We start from the raw sequence: 18304 nt of genomic DNA on the forward strand, positions 1-18304 counted from the left end.
ATTGAGTTCTACAAACCTGGATAATATAACAAGGCAGTTATTACAACACTGAGTGCCCAGTTAAGGACAAATAGCACTGGCCAGGTACAGGAAAAGTACTAGAACAACAGCAGAAAAAGCTGTCCCTTACCATTAACCCTTACTAAACATAAGCTGTGGTAAACCATGGTAAAAGCCTTTTGCCACTTTGTTTATTGCAGAGATAATACAATGGCAGGGATTTAAAAAATAATAAAAATAAAACACTTTGTCTACTTTTGTACTGTTTCTGCCTGAAATACACAAAAGAAAAACTGAGTAACTTTAACTTTAACTACTGTGTGATACCCTTTGCTGCATGGTTCATTCAATGGGACAAAGTAAAGCCTTCACTGCCTATTCAGGAATATCAGTTTTACATAGAATTTTATGATTCAACAGCATTTGTTAATTCAATAACTTTGGTTAGATTTAGCTGGGAAATGTGCAGCATGTAATTGGAACAGGAAAGCTAAAGTAGTTTTTGCATTTATTTATTTAACTTCATTCATATGTGCATACAGTATGTGCTCCTATCAATACAGGGAAGTTTGTGCTGAAACCAGTAATTCATATTTAAAATGACAGTTTGCTTCAATGCTCTCTATTGTTATATGAAAGTTAATTCAATTAGAAAATATACTGAGTTTAGGGAGTTCATTTAATTAGTTACTGCAAGTACAAGATCACAGAGTCTAATGCTGGCGTGAACCAGAATGATCTGCTAGCTTAAGTGATATGGATTCTAAGCTAACGCGATGCATTGGTACACTGAAAACAGCAAGCAATAATGGCTTACTATAGAGAATCTGTAGTGCACTTTAGTGCACATTTATTTTATCCTTTTTTGTGCACCCTAAATTGAGGATATTGTACAGTCACAGAACAAAGTCTTACTTAGTATATTTCTGTAAGAAATAGCGACTCACTCTGTGCTCAAAGGACCACTGTTGCCTATCTTGCTCAAGTGATTTTGGCAACTTCGACACGGGCCAGATTCCCATCCAGAACCCAAGATGAAAGACTGACTCAATCGAGTGTGCCACAGTGTTTTGGCAGAAATAAAACATTTTTTAAAAGAATGCAAAGTTTGAGTTTTTCAAAGGCATCACAGGCACAATGCCTGTAACATTTCTCAAGCCAGTGGTTCAGCATTAACTCTGATGTCTATAACCCCCTTTGCTTATCTGTCATTAGGGTTGGCTGTTTCACTGTGAAATGTCCAATTTAATTCCTGCTCCATCCATACTGTGGGAAACAGGAAGAACAGTTGCTCTCTTTATAATGAAATGTAAAGCATGGCTCTTCAGTGACAGCCTTATTAGGTGGAGAACGGCAGTACTGTGTACAAACCCTTTTGGATTTTTTTTTTCTATATAACAAGGCCTAATGAGAAAAATAAGTAACAATAGTATAGTTTATGTCAAACACTGTATTCTTCTTATCATATAGCAAGACTAAAACTTGTTATATCTAGGTACAGTAAATTGCACACACTTGCATTTCACCCTCTCCCCATTAAACTGTACTGTATATTGCTAAAGGGCCATTTTGAGTCAAGAGTCAGACTTTTGTAGCCCTCGGCAATACTTTAGATACAAAAGTGGGACTCCTGTCGTTTGGACGTTTTACTTAGGTACAGTATAGTATTCTGTCTTTGGTTATTAGATTGTGTTTTATCCCTTTTGCTTAACTCTTGCGCCACCTGGTGTTCATTTACAGTAATCTACAAAACATAAATAAATAAATAAAAATAAATAAATAAATAAATAAATACATGTTATAGCAATTCCTATTTAATGCAATGATAGTATTTTCCAGTCTGTGTAATCAAAATATTTTCTATAACAAGCTGTAGTCTCTGGTCTTAATATAAAGTTACTGTTTTTTAAGTTTTGTATTCGGTTTTTAAACATTTGGGTTTACAGTGTACAGCTACATCGCTTGCTATATAAGATTAGAACGCTGAGTAAACTTTTCAGCCCAAAGTCAATAACAATGTCTGTGTAAATAATTTGCAGTTAAAGTACACGGTATTTTGGTCACCACTGCATAAATCGGGGCTTTAGCTGAAGATTGTTCTGATAATGTATTCTTTTGTGTGTTACAAATTATGTCGATAAACCAATCAGGGCTCAGAATACACCTAACGCAAACCCATTTGCTAACGGTTTGTTCTGAGCTTTGATGGCCACCGTCAACCCCTCAAGCTCCGCAAATTCATTAAAATAACTTACGCAATTTAGCTTTGTTTATTGACTTATTAATCGGTTGGTACTCGACTCTGATTTGCGTAAAAAAAAAAAAAAAAAATCTTGTCTGGACAAGCCATGAAGTTTACAGTGTTGCACTTTTCCAACAAGGAAAAAACTTCTTGAAAGCCTCTACTAACAATAAAACATTTGACTGATTTTTAAAACATGCTGTAAAATACGAGATCAGCGTTTGTTTGCACCTCTATTAAATTCTGTTCTTAGCATATTAATAAGCGGTGCACACGACAAACCAGCCGCGCTACACAAGAAGAACCGTACAGTGCATAGAATACCATCTTGCATTGTATTTTTCGAAATAAAAACAATAAAGCACCACACTAACCGTCTGTAGACAGGAATAATGTTACATCCAGTTCTTCGCTTTGTGTTCGATGCCATGGAGCAGTTTTCCCAGAGTTCGGAATTTCCAGATTTTGTCCAACAGCTTCCTCATTTTTTAGCCCTGGTCTCTCTTCTGCTGGGGGGTGTGGTTTTCTTTGTTATTGTTTTGCTCAAGAAAAGAGGCCAGCGTGGTACCGCGCCCACCTTTCCCGTTGATTACAGCACAGACCTTTCAATTGAAGAAATGGTACAGAACAAATACTTTGCTGAAATTAACGGAAAGAGGAGACACCGGGATGAACTGACAAAGAAAAAAAGACAAGACAAGGGGATGGTAAAGTGTGACAGCTGTGTCGTTCATTTTACATATATTGCTAGAAATTATTATTATTATTATTATTATTATTATTATTATTATTATTATTATTATTATTATTATTATTAGTAGTAGTAGTAGTAGTAGTACTAATAGTCGTAGTAGTAGTGGTATTTTAGTATTAGTATTTTTATTATACGTACTGTTGTGCTATGTATGGAGAACACAACACATTAAATAATAAATAATTGCGTATTTGTACTTTTGTAAAAATAGCACTAAAAAGTCATAGTTTTGAACGTCAGTGACATTTGCTAAGCCTTTCGTTTGTAACACAGCTCCCCTTTGCCTGTCCCTGGTGACCAGGATCATGTAGTGGAGTGAACATGTGTTTCAGACAGAACTGACGTGCCATTCATAAACATGAGTGACTTGAATAGTTTTGACACCAGTGTACAGGGCAGAATCAGAGAGCTTTCCCAGTGATATGACAAGGGTGGTTTCCAGTTTTTCAGACCATGTTCCATGTAGGTATTTTCAGCAATAAATACATCATCTTGTGTGCTTTTTCCTCCACATGGTCGTTTTAAAAGACAGTTGGAATGTTAGGAATCAAGTCAAGCTGTATAGTTGTATGAGGTCACTACACTGAAAAGGGCTCCAGCTGTAGCAGAAACATCTGTACTTGGTCTTCTAAAGTTTTAAGTACAGATAAGTAACTGTTTAAATGGATAACTGTACCTCACTTTCCAGGAATCAGTGAATGGACAGCCCCCCATTGCTCCAGAAACCAGAGCATCAAGGGAGGACATCACACAGAGCACCACTGTTGTTGACAAGAAGCAAGGGAAGGTAACACAAGCTGCTTAGCACTGTCTGGAAGGAAGCCAGGTTATCTGTGTGCCAGAGACAAGGTTCCCTGGTGACTTACTCCAAGAAACCAAATTGTCCCTGTTTTGTAAAAAAAAAAAAAAAAAAAAAAAAAAAGTTTTCTAAAAATGTCACACTGAAAATTAATGCAAAACTGTACACCCAGAAGCATTTAGTTATATATACTTCAGTATTCCTCCCCAGGTATTCCTGTTCAGGTTTCGGTTGCTTAGTCCCCACAGACAACATTTAGCAAACTGCAGCACAATTTATAATTAATATAAAACGCTGGTCAACTTTTGGCAGAGGAGGGTGGGGTGTAGACATCGTTTTTAAAGTACCATGTACTTTTTCTATTGCAGGAAGGATACAGGCAGTTTGCGATAGTACTTGGTCTGATCTGTGGTTAAAGTGTGAAATGTAAATGTTTTACTGCTGGGGTATTATTCAGATAGCTGAAAGCTTACAGTCAAAACACAAACCCAAAAGTGGAAGACAAAAATGTAACCCCCTATTGAATTAGTCCTACTTCACTATGCTGTTTTTTTGCTGTCACAGAATTGCTTACACAGAAGCCTGTATACCTGCTCTGTGTTTTACTAAGAGGACAACTAATTGCTGGTGTTCACTTTTTACTGCTGCAATATCACTGTAGATTATTGACTCAGTTCACAACTGTGTACTATGATTTCCTTGGTCAAGTTTCATCATGGGTATTGTACAATAAATGTTAACCCCTTGTGGCTTTAATTTTACAAAGCTGCCACCACACTGCTTAAGCCTATACTGCCGAACACTGAGACAACTTGGGGTTTGTAAACACTGTTGTTTTTTTATCAAGGGTTTGAGGTTGTCAGTTGACCAATTTTCATTATAGCTTGAATTGGTACGTGAAAATCGAAACTATAAACCCCAAGTGAGGGACTAAAACATTAAAACAACAATTATTTGATTATCAAGGCCCTGTATCAAGTATTATACCACTGTGTATTACAATCTGCTTCACCGGCTCTTATTTTGTATACCCCAAGAAAAAGAAGAGAAAGACGGAGCTTGTGGCAGAAAGGCTTTCAAAGGGACACGCTTCTGACAAAGAGAAGAATGACGAAGAAGAGGCGGGTGTGTGAAATGCTGTGGACTGCAAGGATTTCTGTACAGAATGTTTGCTTCTGTTTTCAAAAGCTGCATTGACCACAGTAATGTTCAACAGTGCACTAAAATAGAATGTATTGGTGTCTGTTTACTACAGTCTGCCCTTAGCTTTCTGTGATCTCTCTTTAGCAGAAAAATAGACCTGTGTGTATACATTCCCAAAGTGTACTCTTTCAACACTGAAAAAATGTAATAAAAAATCAACTCTAAAAATGTCAGACTGCAAAATGACTCAGTTCAACACATGAGTTTACTGGTCCCAGTGTCGAATATGCTCATACAGTATATCATTTTTTAGGACTGTTTCCCAGATAAGACATTGGAATTATAAACTGAGTTTTCTACATAATAAAACTAATAATATAGATTGGATTATAATCATAATTTCTGTTTGAGTTCTGTCAGTTATTGGATTTTTGTTTTTATATTGTTGATCTGTACATATTACTTTGAGAGAGTACATCTTTTGTAGAAACACGTAATGCATGCGTTGCCATCCTCTTCCAAAAAAAGTGGTACTGAAACAGGAATGGATAAAAAAAAAACACAAGGCAAATTAGCACAAAAGCTGGTAAACCATATCATCGTGGGGGTTAAAACTTATAAGAGTTAATAATATAAAAGTTAATAATGAATATAAAAAAAAAATGCTTCTGCTTTGTATTCCAGGTGTGTGGGTTACAAAAATCAGCAGTCGAGAGAAGAGACAGCTGAAGAAGGAGCGCATGAAACAGAAGGGTAGTTCTCTATGAATGATCTTTCATTTCTTTAAGATCTCCATTTAGTTATGTCATTATTAATTTAAGAGACCCTGTCACCCTTTCTCTAAGATACTGCAAAAGCTGTATCCCCTGAGGCCCTAGCTTGCAACATAGCGATCCTGTCGGATGATGATGCTGGTAAAGAAACTGAATGGCAGGCCTCATCTCAGAGTGTGGACCCTGACACTGGGGGTTGGGGGGAGGCTGATGGCAAGGTGCAAGGCCTCGTATGGAAGGAATTGAAGCCCTGGGAAGCTGTGCAGACAAGCCGGAGACCAGTGGAATGGGCGCCACCAGGAGTGCCAGAAGAGGATATTTTTTCCCATGTAGGTCAGTACAGTTCATGGAAACTAACCACTAAGCAATTTTCAAGAACATTTTAGGTTTAAACATACTTTTTACATAGATTGTGCTTGTTATATAAACAGTGTGAATGTCTGCACCAAGATAGTTTGCACCCAGAACCTTTGGTTGATTGACACAGAACATAGTATTTACTGTACTACCTGAGGTGCACTGTTGTTGTAGTACATTTCTAGTGATGTTGTGGTTTGCATTTAGGAACATGGAATGTGAAAGATGCGAAGATGGAGCCTGTGACTTTTGGGACTCTGTCTGACTTTTCCTCTGAATTAGGTAATATATTTACTGTAAAATGCTGGCTGTGATGTATTCTTTGTCTATTCTTAACTCTTAGGGGCTGAAAATGTATTTTTCCATATGCTTCCCATAGATGCTACAAGAGTTCCATGCGCAGAAAGTAAATACCATGCCACCTGTGTTCACTTAGCATTATACTGTATGATGCCAGTAATTATAGTTTTTATTTATGAAAGGTGTCTCAGTTTCGTTGGTCTAGAAAAATAATAAGCATGTGAAGCGTGTGTTAAAGGTTTGTAAACAGGACCCAGAGTGTGGTAAAATCAGTAAATAAAGTGCATGGCAAAAAGTGAAGTGTGGTTAAAAAGATAATAATAATTTTGCTTGTTTAGATAGTCCAGACAGTATCTCATCACAACAAACTAGTCCGTCCCACTGCCTGTGGAGTGCTAAGCTACCCAACTTCAGAGTGGATGAAGCTTGGCTTGGATTAGGTAAGGAAAAAGTTTTAATCGTCAATTAAGTAACCTAACAGAAGATTCACAGCCCTGGGATACCAGGACCACATTTGTGCCTTGGTAACCAGTGGAATTTACTGTACGTTTCCCTGTATTTTTCTGAATATGGAGTTCTAGAAACAGACAGTAGGTGGCAGTGGTGGTGGGCTGTCGGAAATACAGAACAAACTTGTACTTGCAGGCATGTTACAATAAAGGTGTGTAGTTTTAGACGGCAACAGTATTGAGAACGTTATACAAGTCTGAGGTGTTCGATACCACTTTGCAATCGCTTTAGAAGAAATTATCTGAGATGAGTAGTAAACACATTGTATCACTATAACTGGTATGAAACAACTGAGGTTCAAGAAGGAGCAGTTATATTGTTAATTTCTAACTAGGTTTAATGCCAACAAAATGATATTATTCCTTGCACTTGCTTTAACATAGGGACCTTACGTGCCTAAACCACGTTTTAAGTTATGTGATTTGCTAAACTACAGTATATTCTCTAGCATCAAATATTCAGCTGTCGCAGTTAAAAGGAATGCCTCAGTGAGACATCAGATTATCTCTGCTTATTGAGCTCCCTAATGTCATACAGGAACAGTTCTGTCAGTGCAATAGTGATTCACATGGCATTGCTCCTGGTAATCTAGCAAGAAGAGCTGGATATTGTGTATAGAGTGATGCTCAGTGGGAAAACAAAACTACAGAATATATGCAAGCGTACTGTATTGGAAACAGGACAAGCAGGCAGGTATGTCAACCTGCCTCCCCGCGCAGGATCTGTGACAGTGGGGGGGGGGGGGGGGCTCTGGTTAAATAAAAAAAAAACAGTTTTTTATTGTTTATCATATAGTGAAAGCAATTACAGTTAGGAAACAATAAAACATGTTAAAAAAACAACAACGTTTCTGCTTTAAAGTATCCAGATTTGAACTCAATTTCTCAATCCAACCGGAAGGTAGATTATATTCCAAGTTAATACATTGTGTCTAGGGGATGTCTCTTATTGTGTAAGAGCTGTCGTCTTGTGCAGCTTGAGCGAAAAAGGTACCAGCTATGTTTGTTTTGCTTTGATTTTTAACATTGAAACTAGGTGAGGTGTTCCAAGGCACAGGGTGACATCTGTACACAGGGAAAGACTGGATTTCTGGAAAATATTTCTGATACATGATTTAAAATGCATATGCACAGCTGTTCTACTCCAGAATGCATTACTAACAAATGATTGATGTGGCCATAAGCAGATTCACAGAATTTGCACGGAAAGTTGCTGCTGCCTTCTGGTATCTGTTCAAACTCATTCCAATGGCTGAACTGCTAGACTGTGTGGCCTACAGCAAATATTACAGGATGCTGCACTATAGTGTCGTATCTGAAAAAAAGGGGGGCCGGTAAATATTGGTAATAAAGCTAATTAGAGTTAAGAATATGAATGTTAAAGAACACAGGGTTCATACTCCTTTAGGTTCGGTTTTGTAAAAAAAAAGTCAAAAACTGTAGACTTTAACCCTGTTGCCTTCAGCAACTTTACTTGTTCTTAAATAGACACTAGTGGTCTGACTCACAAATATTATTTTTCTGATGCTGTAAATATACTTATTTTTTAACCATGTTATTTCTGTTGTTACAGCCCTTTGTCAGAACTTGCCTTGCATATAAATAAATCAAGAGTAGAAAATAAACTGAAGCCCTATTTTTCAGCACAGCTAGAGAGACATGACTTGGCACAGACCTGGCCTGACCACAGATTTACTTTGAGATTCTCATATTAAGCCAAATGCATCATTAACCTGGCAGAGAAAGTGAATGGAGTGACTAATAATGCTTTTCCCAGACAGTTTTATTTAACTGTGAACTGAAGCCTTCTGTCTGGGCCTCGCAGCATCCCGCTGGGGCCTGTTTCATGAATCCAGGTTTTAAAAGAGGCTGAGGAGAAGCCAGGTATAAATTAAAGAGTCACTCACTGCCGATGTGAGACCCAGCTACACAAAATATTGAAACTCATGCTATGCCATTGCACTCTCACATGAAGACACTTGCATTGTGCTGTATATGCTGCAAAGTACTTTATCTGAAGCTGACATATACATATCAGAATTTATTGACCTTGTGAGAAGTCATTGTAATTAGAATGGGGTTAGACACATTTAGTTAATGTTGAAAGAGTCTAGGAATCTCCTCTGTGTGTCTGTGATTTGTCATATGGAAAGAATGCATTAGACAATGGTTAACTTAATTTCAGAGTCCTTTCAGACTTCAAGAATCCAAAGTGAAATTCTGCTAACTGAAAACCTGTTCCTGTGGTGTAATGGAATGGAATTCATGATTTCTGAATTCTTTAGATAGTACTATATGTGGAAAAGAGCAACAGATCAAGTACTCTCTGGAAGCCTGAACCAAATGTTATTTCCCTCATAGGGATGAATGATTTACTACAAAAGGCTGCACTCAAGCTCAATGAAATAAAAACAGAATGTGAGCCAGTGTCACAATTAACTTCATGCACTAGAGCTGTCTACTTTCTATGGTGCACACAGAAACAGTTTCAGCTATTTACACTTTAGAAAGAATTAGGGCTTTCCACCAAACATTCCAAGATCTCAGTCATGAGATGTTGGGATATAAATCATGATTTGAGTGGTATTGTTGTGTTTGTCTGATTGTTTGTTAGTAACATTTGGAGGCCTTTTAAGGGGACAGACCCAGATCATAAGGACATGTGATAATGTCAACAATGTGAGGTCTTGTTGCCAGGAGGCATTGCTTCTGAACCTAAACAAATTGGTGTCTAAAGCACAAGTTGTAGGTGTTTTCTGTGATACAGGGCCCAGTTTGAAGCAAGTGTCCCCAATATTTCTGAAAAAAACTATAAATAAAAAAATGAAAAAAAAAAACTAGTAAGAAATATGAATGCATGTGAACAGTGGCAGCAAAACAATAATGAATTCAGTACTGAGAATCATGGCTGCATTGAAGTGGATACTTCCTCAAGAAATTATCTTTTATGGATATTTACAATTAAGCAAACAACATTTGTTAAGGTTTGTAACACTAACAAAAAATCTAGTTATGCAAGCCATTAAAGTCTTTTCTCGATTAATCTAGTGGATCCTTTTGTCATCGACCAAAACTCTGATTGGAGCCCTCCTGCTGAGGAGTGGGGTAACTGGACAGGAGAGTCCATCTCGCTGGCTCAACCGCAGACAGCTAACGAGAAGCAGGTAGGAGTCTTTGTGGTTTTAGGAATCTAATTCCCACATTCGTATAGTCTAAGTGTATTTTATTATTGTAAAAGCTAAGGAAACGCACATGATCATCTTAAAGGGCACATAAGGACCTTTTTATTTTATTGTGTTACATGTTCCTATGTGTTGCTACAACTGTTTATGTAAGGTGTGTGTTTTAATTATTATTATTTTTTTACATTTTGACCACTTTTTTAAATTGCATTCCCTGCACATGTACCCGTATGGACCTCTCAGAACTAATTTTCCATCATCCTCCTGCTCACATATGTAACAGAGATGGATTTACCAGTTAGCAGGAGGATAATGGTAAATGATGTCCTTATGTACCCTTTAAGCTCATGCAACTATATTTAAAGGTGCTTTTACATGCAAGAGAGTTGAAGCAGAAGAAATATCAGTCAAAAGCATTACACAAATACTTGGGAATATAAACACATTCCCCTGCATGTGAAAAAAAGAGAAAAAATTTTTTAGCCACATGTATATATTTTATATTTAAATAATATGGAAGTGGTGTGCAGCTGTAAGTTTTGTCCCCTCTGCAGTTGTTGCAATTGTCAGTTGGAAAATGCAAAGTCATTTAAAATTCCAGTTTTAGAGGGGACAGATTACAGTGGTACACCACTAGCTGGTATGTTTTTAATGATCTACTATAAATAGAAACAGCAGTAGAACCTACACACTATTGATAGGGCCATCAGAAATTCACGCCAGAGTTGAGTGTTTAGTCCTATAACTCATGGTATCCACATGGCGACTCCAATCATCTGATCAAAAGAGTAATTAAGTAATTAGCACTGGCCAATTTTAAACATTGCATAATAAGGGGCAATCATGGTCTTGGCTCAAAAATAAAAATAAAATCAGTGAATATTGCAATTTATAACTGTTTAACATTATTTACTATTTATAGATAGCTTTTCATTTATCTGGCTTTAAAAGCATCTGTAGCATCTGTATTTTCATATGATTTTTAGTTTTTCTTTTTAGAGAATATTGTATCTTAAATAATAAGGCGGGTGGTAGTAGACATACAGGGTTAGATGTAAGGATAATTTCAAAGTGATTTGTGGGTGCAAAAGCCCCATAATGCTTCCATAAATCGTGTTTAGCCGCTGAAAAGTCTGATTTCACCGGACCGCTGCGTATGTAAAGAATGGTGTTCACCTGCTGTTCTGCACTCACTGTCAGATTAGCACTTTGCCATCATTAATCCATTACAGTTATATTGAAATGCAATGGGTGGAATCTGGATACTAAACAGATGCAAACATTATAATGTGATGTAAGGATTTTGCCTTGCACTGAAATTGCTGATCCTCCAAAACTTTATACCTCTTATACAAGGTGTAAACTAAGTGCTGTATAAAAGCACACACCTGCACACTTGGCTCTTGTTGAGGAGAGCCAGGAACATGTTCGAAGGAGAAGGGCAAGACGAAGAAGACCCTGCATATTCAATGGCAGGGTCACTTTGTTTGGGATGCTGGAGGATGCGAGGCTCAAGCTTTATCATTTCACTCCATAGGTCATCCCAGAGCTAATAGCTGAATTGAGGGATGAGCTAGACTCCAACGGCAATCTAGGGACCGCTATCTCTGCACATGTGAAAGTGCTGTGTTCTGTGCACTACTTAGCCTCTGGTTCCTTTCAGACCACAGTTGGAATGTCTGGAGGGAAAGCCCATTCCACCTTTTCCAGAGTGCTGTGCAAATTTCTGGATGTCATGCTGAAAACGGCAGGCCAGTACATATAATTTCATAAGGATACTAGCATAACTTATGTTGGCTGGGGCTTTTCCAAACAACTGTGTTTCATGCCGAGTGACCTTAGCTGTAAGGACTCTCAGCTTCTTCTCAGAAAACTTTTCTTTTCACTGCACCAAGAGGACTTTGCTGCCCTTCCTCTGGCGTACTATTTTTTGGTTTGTATTTTTGTGCTCCGCAAATGTCATACAGAGACTACTGCTCTCTGTACTCCTAACTGCAAGTGCGGTCACTAAAAAGACAGATGTGCTCATTGAGACCCTCGTTACCATAACTGTGGATCGTTATTTGTGCGTGTTGAGTAATTTGCATTGCTCTTATGCTTACATAGGGTGTAGAGCAATTGGAATTTTACATCTACCCACAATTTCAATTCAAAATAGATTTCACATTATAAAATAAAGTGCATGATTTTTCAATACATGTGAGTTGTTGCAATACAATTGGGGCACTAAACATGGTAAACTAAATTGGTTGTGGCATTGCATAAATTGTTGCATTTGCAGAAAACATGTATTTTTTGATGCCTGCAGTATTCAGAAAGTCAATACGTAAGGTCATTCAGAAAGTCAATACATAATTGAATATTCCCTGTACTTGATTAAATCAAAGTGAAGAGATTGTAATGCTCTCTGGAGGTAAAAACAACCGTACAATTATCTGTCTTTTATTGTAATGACCCAAACAAAACCAGCAACACTAAACAATACCAAAATCAAGCTTTGTCATAATTTCCAAATATACTGTATGATGTATGAGTCACTATCTGTAGTAGAGCTAGTAGTACCAGTACCTCTATGGTTAGCAGGAATACCCTTAGTCTCGCTCTCTTTTTTTTTTTTTTGTCTCAATTTTGCTTACTAGTGCTGTGCTAGCTTTTCAGAGTACTTTTGTAAGTGCTTAGCTTAAAGTATGCAGATACACAGTTCGATTTAATCAAATTAAAATAACATTTGTTGTTTAAACAATTTTTTTAACCCTTTATGATATATTTTATGTTTAAATTAGATTAAGACCTAATTTCGGTGTCAAGCTCTAGACAGCAAGATGAAACTTAATGGATTTGCCTTTTACATAATATCATTTGCACCAATTTGTGTATGGAAAATCAAACAGTTAATGATTAGCTACTTACAAACATAATTTGGTGCACATTTGAGTTATTCAATGAAACCTCCATGTTGGTAATTGTTTTTATATAATGTTAATTTTATTTTTCACGAGTCATGTAGTGATTGCTTTCTGCACGAGGTATTAGTTATGTTATTATACGTTTTACATTATGTGTGTCTTATAGTTAAGCTGTTTTTAATCATTATGTTTGAAATATGTGTGAATGTGTTTTTATAGTCATTTTAATGTGCTTAGTAATTCAGTTGCTTTAATATGCTTTTATATTGTTTCTATAAGGTATGTTTAAGTTTTGAGTTTTTTCATTTCACATCAGCAAAACCAGCTACATGCAGTTTTGCGTAGTCTAACTCAACTCAAGGTCACAGATGGGCGTCTGAGCTAAACGCCAAAAGGCAGGAAATTAGCAGAGATAGTGTGAGATGGGGGAGGAGAACTGAAAGACAAGATGGATGCGCCCTGCTAGGTACAGCATGGTATTAAACACCCCCCCCCCCCCCCCCCCCTTTCCCCTGCAGAGGAAGTTTACAAAGGTATAAATACCCTACATTGTAAAGTTTTGTCAGTCTTTGCATCTCTTTCGATTTGACTTCATGGATATCCATGCTTTCTAATACAAACATATGCACTGAGCTATACTGAGGCCTTGTCCAAAGCCAGTTTAAATCTTGTGCTTATATGACTGTATTGTAGACCTTTCTTGTATATAAAGTGTTTTTGAATCAGAAACCATTTGTCAGCTTCATTGTTTTTACTACAGGCATATATATACAGTCGGTCTGCAGCTTTGAAAGAGCATACATATACAGTGCCACAGTGTTGAATCTTATAATGAAAAATATTAGGAATGCTTTGGGCCAGGAACAGTAATACAGTAATGTGCAGGCCCAACAGAACCGTGCTTTATGAAATTAAAACAGGTTGGTTCTATAAGCAGTACATGTTTCATGGATAATGGAAACACAGTAAGCAATCGTGCAGGGGAGACCTACCAACCAGTGTTTTTAATTACCAGGCAGGTTAATGTGTCTTTTTTCTGTCAAGTAGTCAGGAACACAATGTCCAAAGTACTTCTTGTATGCATTTCAGTAGTGAGTTACACATCTAATACTGTACTGTGCACATCTAATACTGTACTGTGCTGTACAAGTGTTTTACTTGTGGTGGTTATTTTATCTTCCTGCAGATAGAATAAGGTTTGTATTGACTGAGTTATAAAATTTGTATTCGAGTAAAGCAGGTGCAAGGGTCTGGAAGAGCACAGAAAGAGAACCTGAAGGGAGGTGTTTCAGTGAACCCATCTCAGTGGGCAGCAGGAGGTTCTCCAGGAAACACACACATGGAGTACAAGAGCTTAGCTGGATCTGTGTCTGCTGACAGTGAGTACTGTATCACACTATTACTGACAGTGAGTACTGTACCACACTATTACTGACAGCGAGTACTGTACCACACTATTGCTGAAAGTGAGTACTATACCACACTATTACTGACAGTGAGTACTGTACCACACTATTACTGACAGTGAGTACTGTACCACACTATTGCTGACAGTGAGTACTGTACCACACTATTGCTGACAGTGAGTACTGTACCACGGTATTTCTGAAAGTGAGTACTGTACCAAGCTATTACTGACAATGAATACTGTACCACGCTATTACTGACAGTGAGTACTGTACCACACTATTACTGACAGTGAGTACTGTACCACACTATTGCTGACAGTGAGTACTGTACCACACTATTGCTGACAGTGAGTACTGTACCACGGTATTTCTGAAAGTGAGTACTGTACCAAGCTATTACTGACAATGAATACTGTACCACGCTATTACTGACAGTGAGTACTGTACCACAATATTACTGACAGTGAGTACTGTGCCACACTATTGCTGACAGTGAGCATTGTACCACACTATTGCTGACAGTGAGTACTGTACCAAGCTGTTACTGACAGTGAGTACTGTACCACACTATTACTGACAGTGAGTACTGTACCACACTTGTACAGTAATACTCCTCTCTAATCCAGCCACTCTAAACCATATCCTGTATAATGTATGCATGTGTTTGTGGGTAAACTATAGTACATATACAGTAAAATCCTTGTTTACATAATGGAAGTAAAATAAAAATAATACAATCCTTGAATTACTGGGTAGACCTTAACATTACTCTGACTGTGTATGTACTGTAATAGTGTTTTTAAAAGTGTTCAAATAGTTTGTCATTTACACATATTTTATGGGTACAGTAATATTCACATTGTATAATCGGCATTGGTCACAAACGATTCCAGATTACATGAACCTACAATTTTTGGTTATCCAAATGTGGATATGGATATGAGTTTTAGAACTGTTTATGATGGTTATTCTGAATATGTAATTTGTTTGGATATATATATATATATATATATATATATATATATATATATATATATATATATATATATATACACAACACACACACACACACACACACACACACACACACACACATACACTGTATTACTTCAATTTGACACCGTAGCGTTTATTTTAAATTGATCAAAATGACTGTGGCGCTTAAAAGAGGGCGGCCGTTATACGACGGCGACCTTTATTAATAATACTACGATTTTAAAAAGCTGTAATATTTTATTACATGATTTATTACATTTTAGAAGTATCGTTGTTGCTTATTTTCTTTAATACGGTAGCCTAACTGTATAAACCAGCATGCATGGCTGACCTAGTTTGACTACAGTACATTTATTGGTGACAGTTACCGAGAGCCTATTAGGTGAGAGTTGGAAGGTCAGGGGAGTACAATACCAGCGAATCAGGAGTGTGTAGTGGTTGTTAAGGGGCGGGACAATGCTGGTGTGGCAGTTAAGTCCCAAAGTGTTACGTAGATGGTTTTCTGCACCAAAAGTTATCTCAGAATACCAATCTGATATCTGTAAAAACTCAATATATCCCACTCGGTTATTTTTTTTCTCTCACTGTAACTTGCTTGTTTGTAATTTCTCTTGCAAGAGAAACCAAAACAAAATCTTCTCATAGATAGGAAGCACATTGTTTTTATTTGTTCGGGAATTACAATTGAACTAAAAACAAAACAACAAAACCACCTGTAAGAACTTCAGAAGGACTGCTGTTATGTACGTAGTTTATCTTGTATTTTCTTTCAGAACTGTACCACCATAAAATACAATGTGCAAATCGACCCGCATGGAAACCCCATGATTGTTAATAAATGACAGTGCAAAGATTGTAAAATTCCACATTTCATGTCTAGTGCTAAAGCTTGGAAAAATGAGGCTCAGCAAGCCTACCTGTAAAATGTTTCTTTTTCTTAAGATACATATCCCCTAGTTAGTGCAGATGCTTAGAGCAAATACTTCACATATTCTTGACTTTATTTGCATGAGCAGGCATGATTACTCTTTCAGTGGCTGGTAATTAACTACATTTTTCACCAAACAATTCTGTTTTAATAAAAAATAAATATAAAAAGCAAAGTGAAGCAAAATATGTATTTCTCATTAATCAGATTAATTAAGGACAAGTTTTCTTTATTGTGTTTCCGTAGGTCAAGACACCAAGAAGGAAAGAAAGAAGAAAAAGAAAACAAAGAAAGAAACCTGATATAGTTTTCCAGCACAGCGCAAGGGATCAAAGTCAGTGTGTGGTTGCTAAATTATCTGCAATGGCTCTGCTTAAAAAAGTGCTGCACTTTGCCCAGCCCAACACGCAGGACGCCATAGACACACTTGAAAGTGAGAGAGTGTAAGGAAGTAAAGATCAGACTGGCGCTTCTAGGTGTGAAGATACAACTGCTCAGAGCTTATTAACTCAAGAGATTCAGCTGGGATTTTGTTTTCTAATAAACTGGTTCAAAGGTAACAGTAGTGTCTTCCTGTATTGTAGGAGTCACCATGTTTGTCATGATAGTAAAACCTTTGTGTTTATGTTAAAGTGGAGTTACTGTAAGTAACCAGATACATTTGTCCCATTTTGTCATAGTGAGAAATATGTTAAAAGCAAAGAAATACATTTCAGAATATTTGTTTTCATGTCCATTTTCATGGCAGCAGATTGCCCTGTTTCAATAATAGCTTGTTTGTTTAGTTGATTTTTATCATCTGTTTCACCTCTTCCATTAGTTACTGTATTAATGTGTGTTTATAGGGATCTTAATTAATAATTAGTTCATCAGGAAAAACACCACTGCAACTTTTCTATTTTTGTAGTATAGTCTGCCATTGATTTTATATCATTAAAATGCACTCCCTTCTGTTTGTTTAAGATATGCATGGCAATGATGGGAAACAGTATGCCTGTTCTTTCATGGAAAAAATTGTGTAATAGTGTAAAGATCTTTGTGGTTTTTTTTTTCTCCGCATTTTTGATATTTAATACAGTCCCTATTAAATCAGTTTAAATATGACCTTTGTTCAAATACGTACTGCAGCTTTTTATTCTGTTGAAGAAATTAATTCTCTTTTAGTTTCCAAAGATAGCTTTTCAGTGTGATGTGTGAAATATAAATGAGGCGAATCCCTCGTTTATCACTGCTCTTTTGTAATCTCTATACTGAGAGTAACTGTTTGTTAAATTGTTTGGGAGGACAGATTCACTACCCCTCAAATTTAAGGAAAAAAAAAAACAGTTGCTATGCGATCATGCTACTAATACAGTATGGAAGCTTACCATAAAAAAATTAAAAATGCATCTTTCTCAGAATTCTGACTTAAAGTCTCCCACGCACCAGACGTGATGCAATTTTTTTAAATTGGTGGTGAGACACTTTTACACCGACATGATCATCCACACCACAAGCGACACAGCAGCGATGAGACAAGTTTAAAAACTGACAGATCTATACAACTGTTTGAAATTGCTATTGACAAAACTATTATCAAGACTGGTGCATATTCGTCAACATGATGTAGAAATTACGAGTGTCTTCTCCGATGGTATTTCAAATCATACACACCAGGCTTATACAGTTCCTTCGAAATGGACTCCAATGTAGTATCTTTCAAATCTGTTTGTTTATAATTGTGATGCCGTTTGTCATAAAGCTCTGGGTATTTTTCAACGGCAAGTATTATTGTTTCCTCTGTCATTTTGGATACTGCTTCACCCAGCTGGACCACGTGCTCAATGCCCTAGTAGTTGACAAGCATCAATTTGCAAAAAAAAAATGATTCAATCCTATTTATTTCACGTCTGGTGGGTAGCTTCCTTTAGTAAGAAATGTACCAGTAATACCTTCACTGTTTTGTTTTCAAACACATGCTCCCTTGAGAAAATATACCAAACTAAATGACCAGTTGTTTGGGAAAC

At 36.9% G+C, this 18304-nt stretch overlaps 1 protein-coding gene across 1 annotated transcript; it reads left to right on the forward strand.

Moving 5' to 3' along the window:
* The first annotated feature begins 1983 nt into the window (after window positions 1-1983).
* Window positions 1984-18304, forward strand: LOC121317447 (protein LYRIC-like). Its single transcript, XM_041253400.1, has 10 exons — window positions 1984-2949; window positions 3685-3783; window positions 4833-4920; window positions 5623-5691; window positions 5784-6044; window positions 6276-6350; window positions 6707-6808; window positions 9926-10041; window positions 14203-14344; window positions 16545-18304. Exons 1-10 carry the CDS (start codon window positions 2635-2637, stop codon window positions 16598-16600), a joined length of 1323 nt encoding a protein of 440 aa, XP_041109334.1. The 5' UTR covers window positions 1984-2634; the 3' UTR covers window positions 16601-18304.

This window comes from Polyodon spathula, chromosome 6, assembly GCF_017654505.1.
Source record: "Polyodon spathula isolate WHYD16114869_AA chromosome 6, ASM1765450v1, whole genome shotgun sequence".
Classification (NCBI taxonomy): domain Eukaryota; kingdom Metazoa; phylum Chordata; class Actinopteri; order Acipenseriformes; family Polyodontidae; genus Polyodon; species Polyodon spathula.